This window comes from Anolis carolinensis, unplaced genomic scaffold (genome assembly GCF_035594765.1).
Source record: "Anolis carolinensis isolate JA03-04 unplaced genomic scaffold, rAnoCar3.1.pri scaffold_11, whole genome shotgun sequence".
NCBI lineage: Eukaryota > Metazoa > Chordata > Lepidosauria > Squamata > Dactyloidae > Anolis > Anolis carolinensis.
Genome location: NW_026943822.1, coordinates 20,010,522 through 20,025,167, shown reverse-complemented (window position 1 = coordinate 20,025,167; position 14,646 = coordinate 20,010,522). Strand labels below are relative to the sequence as shown.

Genomic DNA, 14,646 nt, shown 5'->3' with positions numbered 1-14,646 from the left:
AAGACAGTTGCACCTGTCAATTAGGGAAATTTAGGGACGCTTTATGCGGGAGGCTAATTTACAACACCATAAAACTGCCAGCAAAATACGAGGAAAGGAATGCGGAAGTACAGCCACTACTGGACGGTGAAGCAACAGCTCCCCCTGTGGCCGGAATCGTGAAGGTGGAAAAATGTTAAAAATGCCTCTGAGTCTGTCTAATGTATGTTGTTTGTCTGTTGGCATTGAATGTTTGCCATATATGTGTTTATTGTAATCCGCCCTGAGTCCCCTTCGGGGTGAGAAAGAAGGGCGGAATATAAATACTGTAAATAAATAAATAAATTCTACAGCAGCCAAGGGCAAACTTTAGCTGCATTTCCATACCATGAAAAGCTTCCATTATATTCAATGCGTGCATCTGAACTTTGCTGTTGTTTATTTTATACTAGCTTTGTCATGGAGGTTCTGTGTGCCAAGTTAGGTCCAGGTCCAGGTCCATCATTGGTGGGGTTCAAGGTGCTCTTTGATTGCAGGTGAACTATAAATTCCAGCACCTACAAATGTCAAGGTCAATTCCCCCCAAACACAACCAGTATTCAAATATGGACATATCAGGTATGCATACCAAGTTTGGTCCAGATCCATCAGAGGGCAACTAAAATGATCAAAGGTCTGGAGAACAAGCCCTATGAGGAGCGGCTTAAAGAGCTGGGCATGTTTAGCCTGCAGAAGAAAAGGCTGAGAGGAGACATGATAGCCATGTACAAATACGTGAATGGAAGTCATAGGGAGGAGGGAGCAAGCCTGTTTTCTGCTGCCCTGAAGACTAGGACGCGGAACAATGGCTTCAAACTATAGGAAAGGAGATTCCACCTGAACATCAGGAAGAACTTCCTCACTGTGAGGGCTGTTCAGCAGTGGAACTCTCTGCCCTGGACTGTGGTGGAGGCTCCTTCTTTGGAGGCTGTTAAGCAGAGGCTGGATGGCCATCTGTCGGGATGCTTTGAATGCGATTTCCTGCTTCTTGGAAAGGGGTTGGACTGGATGGCCCATGAGGTCTCTTCCAACTCTACTATTCTATTGTTTGGGTTCACAGTGCTCTCTGGATATAAGTGAACTACAAATCCCATAAATCAAAGTGAATTCCCATGAAACATATATAGATCAGATATATATATTTGTGTCAAAGCGACTTGAGAACATACTGCAAGTCGCTTCTGGTGTGAGAGAATTGGCCATCTACAGAAATATTGCCCAGGGGACGCCTGGATGTGTTACCATCCTGCTAGTAGGCTTCTCTCATGTTCCCATAAGCTAGAGCTGACAGATGAGAGCTCACTCCATCTCGCGTACCACCAACCTTCAGGTCAGCAGTTCAGCCGGCACAAGGCTTTAACCCATTACGCCACCGCGGCTCCCCAACAGAATATATAATAGAAACAGAAGATATAGATAAGAATGCTTGCACACTCCTTCTCTGGAGCAAAAAAAAAAAAAGAGAGAGATCTTATTGTATATATATATCTTAGTTTCTAGGAGAAACTACACAAAAAACTTTTTGCAATCTGTCTTGCCCTTTGGATTCCTTCTTGGAGAAACACCAACTTCGGCACCGCTCGGTTGCATTATGGGAACAGCTCCTATTGTGAGGGATATGAGTAAGCCTTCTTTTCCATTTATATCCCTTATATTTATATTCCGGAGAGTGGTGTCCCACTGCATTATGGGAATCAGGACAGCAGCTATTATGAGTGAACACCTACACTGTAGAATGTATGCAGTTTGACAGCACTTTAACTGCCATGGGAGGTGTTAGCTGGCCATGATAGTTTCTTGTCTGGAATTGCCATTTTCTTAGTATTGTTCTTTATATGCTGTTCTAATTTTAGAGTTTTTAATGCTGATAGCCAGATTTTGTTCATTTTCATGGTTTCCATTTAACACATCCCAACAAAGGATTCCCCCAGGCAGGAATCAGCCAGGCTTTGAAGCTGTAAGGCTATTCAATGCTAATCAAATTGCAACATTCACACTTGCCACAAGCAGACAAGAGTTCTTTCTCCCACCCTAGATATATAAACCACTTGCCTGTTTTCCAAAGGACCTCACCACCTCTGAGGATGCCTGCCATAGATAGGGCAAAACGTCAGGAGAGAATGCTTCTGGAACATGGCCATACAGCCTGTAAAACTCTCAGCAACCCAACGGAGATATTCGTTGAATGTAAATTTTTAAGAATATGTAAATATGTAAAGAAAATATGTAAAAAATAAGAGCTGCCTTTGATGGATTCTGGATCTATTTTGGATGTCTGTGGCCAAGTCTGGGGATTCAATTTATGTGAGAAGAATGCGTTTCCAATGCAGAAATGTCTGTTTGAGTCATTGGCTGGTGACTGATTTTGGAGCAGCAAACCAAGAAGAGAAAAAGTCCCGAAAGACCCAAGAATTTGTAAGTTTGACCACATTGTGGGCTGAGTCACTATCAGTCACAGCCTGCCTGGAACTTCAATTCATTGGGGAAGCTGAATAGGCAGGAATATGTACTTTCCTCTTACAAGTTTGCCCAATTTATCCACATAATCCAAAGAAGCCATGGCCAATAAATAACTCCTGGATTAAATGGAAAATAATTGAAAAAAACCATGCATTAAATGATTCTGCTTCAAGGAATTGACAAGCTGGAATGTGACAACAGAAGGTTGACTCAAAGTGCCATCTACACACTGTAGAATCAATACGATTTGACACCACTCGAATTGCAACAGCTCAATGCTACACATTCACAGGAATTGTAGTTTGGTGCGGCTTCAGCACTCTTGTCTGTTTGAGGCAAGTGTGAAGGTTGCAATTGGCCACCTTGATTAGCACTGAATGGCCTTGCAGCTTCAAAGCCTGGCTGCTTCCTATAATAACTTATAATAACTTTATTTTTATACCCTGCCTCATCTTCCCGGAGGGGACTCGGAGCGGCTTACATGCGGGCCGAGCCCGAAACATACAGCAATAAAACGATAAAACAAATATTCCAACAGTAAAACATCAACATCAATAAAACCATCATAAAAATCGACATACAGCATAAAATGTTAAAAACAGGAGACTAAAACACGGATCTGGGCCAAGATGCAGAATATATCAAAATGGGAGAGGTAATTTCTCAGCCAAAGTAGTCCATAAAGTGCAAAGTAGTCGTGGCAGAGTATCCTGTAGCTGGATGGGCAGATAGTTCAGTCTAATAATAGATAGTTCAGTCTCCTGCCTGGGAGAATCCTTTGTTGGGAGGTGTTAGCTGGCCCTGATTGTTTCCTGCCTGGAATTCCCCCTAACAATGTTGTCAAACTACAACTCCCAGATTTGCAAAGCACTGAACCATGGGAGTGAATGTTGTGTCAAAGTGCATTCATTCTACATCCCCAAATTCTACATTGCACATGCCTGACTTCCTTGTAATTTCTTAACAGCGCAACCGTTTAGTCCTGATGCTTGCTATTTATTTCATGAATATTATTGTACTGTTATTGTTTTAATTAGTTAATTATTTAAATTATTGTTTTATCTGTTGATCGGGCTTGGTCCCCATGTGAACCGCTCCGAGTCCCCTAGGGAGATGGAAGTGGGTTATAAATTATTATTATTATTATTATTATTATTATTATTATTACAGTAGAGTCTCACTTATTCGACATAAACGGGCCAGCAGAACATTGGATAAGCAAAAATGTTGGATAATAAAAAGGGATTAAGGAAAAGCCTATTAAAAGTCAAATTTTACAAATTAAGCACCTAAACATCGTGGTTCACAACAAATCGACAGAAAAAGCAGTTCAATACACGGTAATGTTATGTAGTAATTATGTCAAATTTGGCACCAAAACATCACAATGTATTGATAACATTGACTACAAAAACACTGACTACTAAAAGGCAGACTGCATTGGATAATACAGAACATCGGATAAGCGAACTTTGGATAAGCGAGACTCTACTGTATTATTATTATTATTATTATTATTAAAAATTGTAAAAGACCTAATAATTATGAATCCCTATGAGGACCTGGGTATGTTTAGCTTAAGATTCCACCTAAACATTAGGAAAACCTCCTGATGGTAAGAGCTGTCCAGTGGAGTGTCCTTCTCTGGATGGCCATCTGTTGGGAGGGCTTGAATTGTGTCCTCCTGTCTGGCACAATGGGGTTGGACTGGATGGCCTTTGGGGATCCCTTCCAACTCTAGGATTGTTTGAACAAAAAATCCGACTCTCTTGCTCCGAACGCAGACATGTTGCCCTGAATTTTGCCAACGAGGCAGACAACAGCAGACAGATCACAAATCCAATACGAAGCAGCAAATAGGCTCTAAATGATCCATCATTAAAATAGCCGCCGGGAATGCCGATCGGAAACCCTGTAATAACTGACTCTGCTCTCCGATGCTGCTGGTGTGGCTCTCTTTATTACATTGTAATTAAAAACGTTTAGCAAATGTATTGACATTTCTGGTTGACTTGCTCCATCACCGTTCGACGAAATATACAGAGACCCAATGAAGCGACAGGGATGGATTGATGTACTTCTGAAGCTACAATACGCCTTTTGCTCCATGTCAGGTCTAGGAAGAGGAAAGAAACTTTAAGAAATCACTTAAACAACATTTAAAATAATACACAGGTTGAGCATCTCTTATGCAAAATACCTGGGACCAGAAGTGCTGGGGTGTATCTACGCACGCTGCAGAATTAATGCAATTTAACACTAATTTACCCTTCATGGTTCAATTCTATGCAACCATGGGAGGTGTAGTTTTACAAGGTCTTTGGTGCCTCACCAAACTACAAATCCCAGGATGCCACAGCATTGAGCCAATGCAATGAAAACGATGTCTGAAGTTCTCAAGGAGCCTATCTGCGCCACCTGCTGTTGGATTCTGATTTAGTCCAAATATAGATCTGTAACTCAAAGGATGCATCTACACAGTATAATTAATGCAGATAGATGTGTATTGTGTTATTATGTTTATTATTGTTACTAATTATTATTAGAAATATGCATTGGGGTTCATGAAATTGTGATGTATACACATATGTGATACATGCTAACAATGCGTACTAATAATACATACTAATACTATTATAATATATAATACTCAGAATACATCTAATACATACAACTAATAATACTAATGCTAATATAATACATATATTATATAACACTGATAGTACATATTAATAATACATATTAATAATGCATACAAATACGAATAATACATACGAAAGATAATACATATCAATAATATATGTGTATTGTGTATTTGTGTATTTATATGTATATTTTTATCAATGTTTACTGTATTTAATTTTAACTGATTTAATTGTTTGTAATATTTTTATATTTTGTTTTATTGTAAGCCGCCCTGAGTCCCCTATGGGTGAGAAGGGCGGGATATAAGTATTGTAATAAATAAATAATACATACTAATACTAATAAAATACACATAGTATATAATATACTAATAATACATACTAATATAATACTAATAATACTGATACAATACTAATTGTAATACATACAAATAATATATAATTCATACGAATACATTACATATAATATATAATGTTAATACATACTCATACATACTTACTAATACAATACACAGAATATATAATATACTAATAATAATGCTGATAATACATAATACTATTACATACCACTAATACATACTACTAATTCATACTAAGACCAATGTAATACATATAATATAATATAATACTAATAATAAATACTAATATTAATATAAAATAATACATATAATATGTAACACTAATAATACATACAGTAGAGTCTCACTTATCCAACGTTCTGGATTATCCAACGCATTTTTGTAGTCAATATTTTCAATATATCATGATATTTTGGTGCTAAATTCGTAAATACAGTAATTACTACATAGCATTAATGTGTAATGAACTACTTTTTCTGTTAAATTTGTTATATAACATGATGTTGTGGTGCTTAATTTGTAAAATCATAACCTATTTTGATGTTTAATAGGCTTTTTCTTAATCTCTCCTTATTATCCAACATATTCGCTTATCCAACGTTCTGCCGGCCCGTTTATGTTGGATAAGTGAGACTCTACTGTACTACTAATACAGTAATGCATATAAAATATAATACTAATAAATGCTAATGTTAATATAAAATAATACATATAAGATGTAGCACTAATGATATATACTACTAATATAGTAATACTGTACTAATATTAATATAAAATAATACATATAACATGTAACACTAATAATACATACAGTAGAGTCTCACTTATCCAACATTCGCTTATCCAACGTTCTGGATTATCCAACGCATTTTTGTAGTCAATGTTTTCAATATATCGTGATATTTTGGTGCTAAATTTGTAAATACAATAATTACTACATAGTATTACTGCATATTGAACTACTTTTTCTGTCAAATTTGGTGTTTAACATTATGTTTTGGTGCTTAATTTGTAAAATCATAATTTAATTTGGTGTTTAATAGGCTTCTCCTTAATCTCTCCTTGTTATCCAACATATTCGCTTATCCAACATTCTGCCGGCCCGTTTATGTTGGATAAGTGAGACTCTACTGTACTACTAATGCAGTAATACATACAATACCTACCAATACAAAACATATAATGTATAATATAATATTACTAATAATAGGTACTAATAAAATAATACATAATACCAATAGCACACACTAATGATGCATACTAATAATACAACTAATAACAATACTAATGGCCTAACTCCATTGCACTGCATTCTATGAGTGGTACTAATAAAATAATACATAATACCAATAGCACACACTAATGATGCATACTAATAATACAACTAATAACAATACTAATGGCCTAACTCCATTGCACTGCATTCTATGAGTGGTACTAATAAAATAATACATAATACCAATAGCACACACTAATGATGCATACTAATAATACAACTAATAACAATACTAATGGCCTAACTCCATTGCACTACATTCTATGAGTCTACACTGAGCATATAATGCAGTTCCAAACTGCATGACACGGGAGTGTAAATCTTGGATCCCTTTTAGATCAACCCGGATTTTCCGCATTCTTAAAAAAAAGAAGAAAAAAAAAAGGAGACTTGAACCCGCATTGCTGCGGATTCCTCCTCTGGATGGAAGAGGTGTCACGTGACACAACGAGGCCGGAGAGTGGGAGGAAAAGGGGCGGGGCTTCCTTTGGCCAGGCCCCGCCTTCATCCTTCTCCATCCCCGCATCTTCCTTTATTTTTTATTTTTTTGAGAGAGAGAGAGAGAGAGAGATTCTTGCTTCTCGCGAGAGGTGGGCACCGAGGTCTCGCGAGGCTCCGGCGCTGCGGTAGAAAAGACCTGAGGGGGAGAGAGCGCGCGCGCCCGCCTCGCTCTCTCTCTCTCTCTCTCTCTCTTTCCCTCGCCTCACCTTCCGACGGCGTCCATTCCAACCTCCACCCTTCCGCTTCCCTCCCTTCCCCCCCTTCAAAAACGACCCGAGATGATGCGGCGGCGTTCCGGGCCGCTTCCCGCGGCTCTTTCCTTCCTCTTGGCGACGGCAGGCAGCCTTTTCCCGACGCCGACCGGCGCCCAGAACGGTGAGGGAAGGAGACGCGGCCATTGCGGGGTGGGCCGTGAGGGGAACTGGGAGGGAAGGAAGGAAGGCCCCGCTGAGGCGATGATTGACAGCAGCGCGCGGGGGAGGCGGGCCTTGAGGGGGGCAGAAAGGCGGGGGAGGTCGAATCAAATACAGTAGTCCCAAACTTCTTTTTTTTTTTTTTCTGATTCATCACATTGTGACTTTGCATTCAAGGATACTGACCCTGTAATGTTGTTGTTGTTATTATTATTATATAATATTATGTATAGGTTGCTGTTTGTTTTCCATTCTGCCTGGCCATGTTCCAGAAGCATTCTCTCCCGACGTTTCGCCCACATCTATGGCAGGCATCCTCAGAGGTTCTGAGGTATATTTTATTTTATTATTTTATTTTATTTATTTGCTGTTTCTGGATTAGGACAGCTCTTCAAAGCAATCAATTAGAAAAACATAATATAATTTAAAACAAGTGGAACAGTATAAATACAGGGTTACAAAAGATTCATAAAACCTCGCCCAGGCAGAAAGCAGCCAGGCCTTGAAGCTGCAAGGCTATTCAATGCTAATCAAGCTGGCCAATTTATTTATTTATTTATTTCCCTCATTTCTATCCCGCTCTTCTCACCCGAAGGGACTCAGGGCGGCTCACAATCTGGCAAAAATTCATTGCCAATATACAATACAGTAGAGTCTCACTTATCCAAGCTAAATGGGCCGGCAGAAGCCTGGATAAGCGAATATCTTGGATAATAAGGAGGGATTAAGGAAAAGCCTATTAAACATCCAATTAGGTTATGATTTTACAAATTAAGCACCAAAACATCATGTCATACAACAAATTTGACAGAAAAAGTAGTTCAATATGCAGTAATTTGACAGAAGAAGTAGTTCATTACACATTAATGCTATGTAGTAATTACTGTATTTACGAATTTAGCACCAAAATATCACGATATATTGAAAACATTGACTACAAAAATGGCTTGGATAATCCAGAAACTTGGATAAATGAGGCTTGGATAAGTGAGACTCTGCTGTACAAGAAGATAAAACATAAGCAATTAAAACAATTGAATAATTTAACAAAATACAATAAATACATTAAAAACCATACAGTATAAAATCCTTGAACCATTTGTCCGCAAAACCTTGTACGTAACCCTTAATCCAGACTGAGTCAAAGCCAACAGAATTCACTCATCAAATGCTTGCCCACAAAGCCAGGTCTTCACTTTTTTTCCTAAAAAAGTGAAATTGCAACATTCACACTTGCCTCAAATAGACAAAGGTTATTTTTCCCACCCTAAACATTCCACAGATATATAAACCCCACTTGCCTAGTTTCCAACCTCTGAGAATGTCTGCCATAGATGTGGGTGAAATGTCAGGAGAGAATGCTTCAGCAACACAGCCCAGAAAACACAGCAACCGAGTGATTCCATAAAATCTTGCCTAGTACATTTACATCATAGTAAAAATCTTACCGCTAAAGTGCATTAAAGTTATGGGACAGGTTGCTGTGAGTTTTCCGGGCTGTATGGCCGTGTTCCAGAAGCATTCTCTCCTGACGTTTCATCCACACATCCAAGGCAGGCATCCTCAGAGGTTGTGAGGTTAGTGATTGTGACTTCACAACCTCTGAGGATGCCTGCCATAGATGTGGGCAAAACATCAGGAGATAATACTTCTGGAACATGACCATATAGCCTGGAAAACTCACAGCAACCCAGTGATTCCGGCCATGAAAGCCTTTGACAACACAATATTATTTATGTTTGTGATGTTTGTGTAATATATAAATACATATGACTACAGATATAGAAGTAATGTGTTATTTTATATGTATTATTATATAGATAGATAATATATACAGTAGAGTTTTACTTATCCAACATAAACGGGCTGACAACGTTGGATAAGTGAAAATGTTGGATAGTAAGGAGGGATTAAGGAAAAGCCTATTACACATAAAATTACATTACAATTTTACAAATTAAGCACCAAAACATGTTTTACAACAAATCAACAGAAAAAGCAGTTCAATACATGGTAACATTATGTAGTAATTACTGTATTTATGAATTTAGCACCAAAATATCGCAAAAATTTACTACAAAAATTGACTACTAAAAGGCAGACTGTCTTGGATAATACAGAACGTTGGATAAGCGAGACTACTGTACAATATAATAATAATAATAATAGAATCATAGAGTTGGAAGAGCCCTTGTGGGCCATCCAGTCCAACCCCTTCCAAGCAACAGAAAAATTGCATTTGAAGCATCCCCGACAGATGGCCACATTATTTATACACTATTTATAACCTGCCCTATCTCCCCAAAGAGACTTGGGGTGGTTTCTATACAAAAGTGGCAAGCATTCAATGGCATTAATGAAAACACAAACCAAATTAGACAAATAATACAATAACATAATATTTATTTATAGTATTTATATTCCACCCTTTTCACCCTAGCCGGACAACTCTCATGAGTTACTTCGGGCTGCTTGCTATCACCATGGTACTATCATTCCCTGCAGTAGCGTGGCTCTTGTTGCTTTTGCTTTACTGAATCATTTATAGGCCTTGCTGAATAGTTAATAGTTAATGGTTAATAGTAGAAAGAGGCATGGGAATGAGTGGGGTGCTGCAGGTACTAGAACAGTGGCTCTCAACCTGTGTGTCCCTAAGTGTTATGGCCTACAACTCCCAGAAATCCAAGTCAGTTTACCAAGCTGTTAGAATTTCTGGGAGTTGAAGGCCAAAACATCTGGAGACCCACAGGTTGAGAACCACTGGGCTAGAATATAGGTCTGAGGGAGTTGAGTTCAGAATCTGGCTCACTGCGTTACCTTGGACCAGTCACTATCCATCATCTTTGCCATAAATATTATTAGTCGCATCATTAACATTGCTCTATAAAATGTCCTTGGATAAGACACCCATATGCCAGCTTTTAAAAAGAAAATGCATTAAAATAATACTGATCTGCCTTGCAGGGTCATTTTGAGGGAGAGATCTGGAGCTTAGTGACAATGTGCTGCAAACCACTGAGTATCACAGCTAGAAAATTGGGCTTTGGCTCTGCCAACCTAGGTGAAATCTCAGTTTTCCCACAAAGCTTGCTAGTTGACCTTGAGGCAGTTAGGTTGTTGCATTTCTATATGTCTGAATAATACTTACTTTACAGTATTTCTGTGAATATGGCAATGAAGGTCAATATGTACCACCCAGTTTCTAAGAACAGAGGGAAGTGGATATGATTGTGTTAAATGAAAATTAAGCACTGATACAGGGATGAAAGTATCAGACAGGAGAAGGGGGAAGGTGAATTGCCATAGATTCATAGATTCAAAACTAAAGCATTATATAGTCCTATTGCTCCAGCTGTAAAAAAAAGTTGCTGTTTCCTAATGTAGTTACCATAGATTACTATTGGGTAAGATTGGAGGGAAGGAGGGAAGGAAGGACAGGTCTCTTTCTGTGCTGAAACCATGCTTGTATCTGTCATCCTGTGTTAATGAGCACCTGGTAGCTCTTCTGCAGTCTTTTGCTTTCCCTCTTCCTGAGCTTTTATTGCTGCCATAATGCATCAGAGTCATTTAAATGGAACATTAGGAAAGCATGGCATTGGCAGCCTTTAGCTTGCCTTGTGTTGTAAAACAAAAGCAACTGCAAGCTTTAGCTACAGTTGTGAGTTCCTCCTTCTGCAAGAAACCTTTGTGAGCATGCTACTCTAAATAATGCAATAGTTCTCAACCTGGAGTCCCCAGATGTTTTTGGCCTTCAATTCTCAGAAAGCCTAACAGCTGGTTAATTGGCTGGGAATTCTGGGAGTTGTAGGCCAAAAACATCTGGGGACCCCATGTTGAGTACCACTGGAATAGTGTGTGAGGTTCCTGGGGTAACAGATGACACCTCTGTCTACCCACAGCATCTTTAAATGATTTATAAAGTAATGGTGTATTTTATTTCTTTGGTAGCTAAAGTGAATTCTGATAGGACTGTGTATGGAAACCAGTTGTTTTTTTTCTCAAAATGTTTTCAGAAATAGAGATTGGGCTTGTATCCAAAACATGGAAGTCATCAACAGGGTCAATAGATGAAACTGAAGAAAAGAAAAGTCAACATATCTGTACTAGAAGGTCTAAATATTCAACATTTTCTTTAGCTGTAAGGTTGAAGTGCTTCTGTAAGAAATATGTACTTAGAGGCAGCATCACATTTGAACATCTTGATAAAACCAGACACGTATTATACTGGTAGAGAAATTCAGCATTCGTCCTCCCCAAACTAGAAAATGTATTTCAAATACCTCCAGTTCCTTTTCTTACAGAATACATTTTGGGGTATTACTGGTTCCTAGAGTCAAATCATATTAGCAATAAAGGGTTTTTATCACTATGTATATTAGTTTGTTTTGGAAGCTTTGCTCCTTTTCTTAGCAATTAAAGCTTTCTTTAAAGTCCCCTTGGGGAGATAGGGTGGAATACAAATAAAGTGGTTATTATCATTATTTATTATTAAACCACTACAGCTAGAAAAATGTTAAGTACAGATGGAGATAATCTGCAATGCTGGAAGATAAATAATAATATAACTGGGAAATCGTGCCATATCTGAACAAAAATGGGTATAGAAATGACCATGAGATTCTCTCCCTTTTATATAACATCTTAGTTGTGCAACTGGGTTGTTTTCAGCTTCTGTCAGACATGCTACCTGACATGTTTGATCTGGACATGTTTTATAGTTACCTATTATTTTGAAGTGTTCATTATTTACTACTGTCTCTTTTGTTTAGGTGAAATTAGATGGGCAGTCTTCTTCTATTTGGTTTAAATAATTCATATGCCTCTAGGCTTTGTTGCACAGTGATAGCATTGAATCTGTTGAGATGAAATCAAGTATTTTATTGTTACTTGATGCATTTATATTCCTCCTTTTCACAATATTTGAACTCAAGGGTTCTGCCAAAGTAAAACATATATAGTAAAAAGCACTTACAAAATGCTAAGCTGAACTTTTGCAAACATTATTTCTGTTTTAATGTGAAGAGGACAAAGAAATACAATATTGTGAAGATCAAGAAGTTGAAGAAGTTTTATCCTTTGATTAACTGTCATAATAACACCATTAGAAACATTCACAAGGTGTATTGCACAGATCTTGTTCTGTTGGCATTGGAAGGGCACGAACTGTTCATATTTTTGCCATTTTAATAACCATTAGAATAAAAATGTATTCTGACACAACAGCAACTATTACAGAAGTTGAGTTTAGACTGATTCATCTCTTCCCATCCACAAATGAAATTATGCTGAGATTTTTTGCCTGAATATAAAGCTACTTGTCATAGGTCTATTCACAAAGGATTATTGATATTACATATGATGGTGCCAGTTGAAAGATAGGTTAGCTATGATGACCCATGCTGTGAAAACCTCTCATTTGGTATGCCTAACATGTCTGGTTATGCATAGCACTTAAGAGTGGTCAATAAATGTTACAGATCAAGCATTGTTTCTGTCTTCTGAAATGTTTATTTTATTAGATGTATTATAATGGTTTGCAATCTTTTATTTTAATAGTATTATCCACCCTGGAATTTTTTAGAAAATCTGGAGAATGACTAGGCAGGAGTTGATAATTTCAAAGCATGCAGAAAAGTGCTGAGAGGTCAGACTTGAAGGTATTGGTTTTCCCTCTTAACCTAGTGCATAGCTAATAAGATTGTAACATGGAAAAAAGGAAAATGTATGAACGCTGCCAAGAAAATGCATTGAAGTTAGGTGTCATCAATACCACTTGGGTAGAGGAGCCTCCAGATGGCGTAGTGGACTAAGTGACTTGAAGGTTGGGTTGCTGACCTGAAAGCTGCCAGGTTCGAATTCCACCCGGGAGAGTGCGGATGAGCTCCCTCTATCAGCTCCAGCTCCATGCGGGGACATGAGAGAAGCCTCCTACAAGGATGGTAAAACATCCGGGTGTCCCCTGGGCAACGGCCTTGCAGATGGCCAATTCTCTCACTCCAGAAGCGACTCAAGTTGCTCCTGACACACACAGACACACAAAAAAAACTTGGGTAGAGAGCAATACTCCAGCAATTGTTAGGCAACATAACATGCTGTTAGGTTTCCATCTGATCCTATAAAACCTACATTGGCCTGCTCTCTTGGCCTTGCTGCCATTTCAGAGAAGTCTAAATACTTCTGATTGCTTATACTCACTTACTAGCCCAGTTCTTGGTTTGCCTTCATTCTGCCAACTCTAATGGTGCAACAGGGATTAATTTAGTGCCAATTCCTAGAAGCCCCAAACAAAATAGTAATAAAGTATTTTAGGAGTTGTAGATGGAGTGAAGGGGAAAGTGAATTTGTCATTCCTAATCTGATCATCACATGGGTGGGATCCCAAAATACCTTTACCCTAGATAGATTGAGCTTTCCCATATTCTTTGGGAGCAATTGCATACCTTATTTTGCTTTCATAATCTCAGTGAATTGAAAGGGATTATTGGACCCTCTCTTAACTCCCATAACACTATGTCTGCATACAATTGCATAACTAAGTATATTGCAGAAGGGTCAGTGTCAGAGGCTGGAGTCTGTTTTTCTTTTGCCTATGATGGAAGATTAGTGTTCACATTTGTCTTTGCAGTCATAATCAAATGGCCTTATTTGTAGTTTTATGATTCTAGAAAATAACCCATCATTTATTTTTATCTATTCTGTATATAAGTAACTTCCATTAGTACTGATCCAGATATGTGTAGTCGTACCATATTTGGATCAAGCCTTATTAAAACTGTCTGGAGAGTAAAAATATCACTACTAAATGATTTAGAACATACTTGGCATCATGGTAAAACAACCAACTATTCTGTTCTTAAGTTATGATCCATCAGATTTTGCTATTTTTGCAGACCTTAATAAAGAAATGCAATCAACAAAAGGTAGAAATAACAATTCACTGTCTTGATTTTTGACATGGTATTTTAGATCTGTTT

General features: G+C 38.0%; 1 protein-coding gene across 2 annotated transcripts in view; it reads left to right on the top strand.

Annotated features, from left to right (window-relative positions):
- The first annotated feature begins 7,341 nt into the window (after nucleotides 1-7,341).
- Nucleotides 7,342-14,646, top strand: part of nptn (neuroplastin) — a 34,951-nt gene continuing 27,646 nt past the window's right edge. Inside the window, exon 1 of one of the 2 annotated variants that reach the window (XM_062963503.1) lies at nucleotides 7,342-7,634. In XM_062963503.1, the coding sequence (XP_062819573.1) occupies nucleotides 7,538-7,634 (97 nt within the window). In that variant the 5' untranslated portion in view covers nucleotides 7,342-7,537. The remainder of the gene's footprint in view (nucleotides 7,635-14,646) is intronic. The other variant, XM_003227710.4, reaches the window with a different exon arrangement.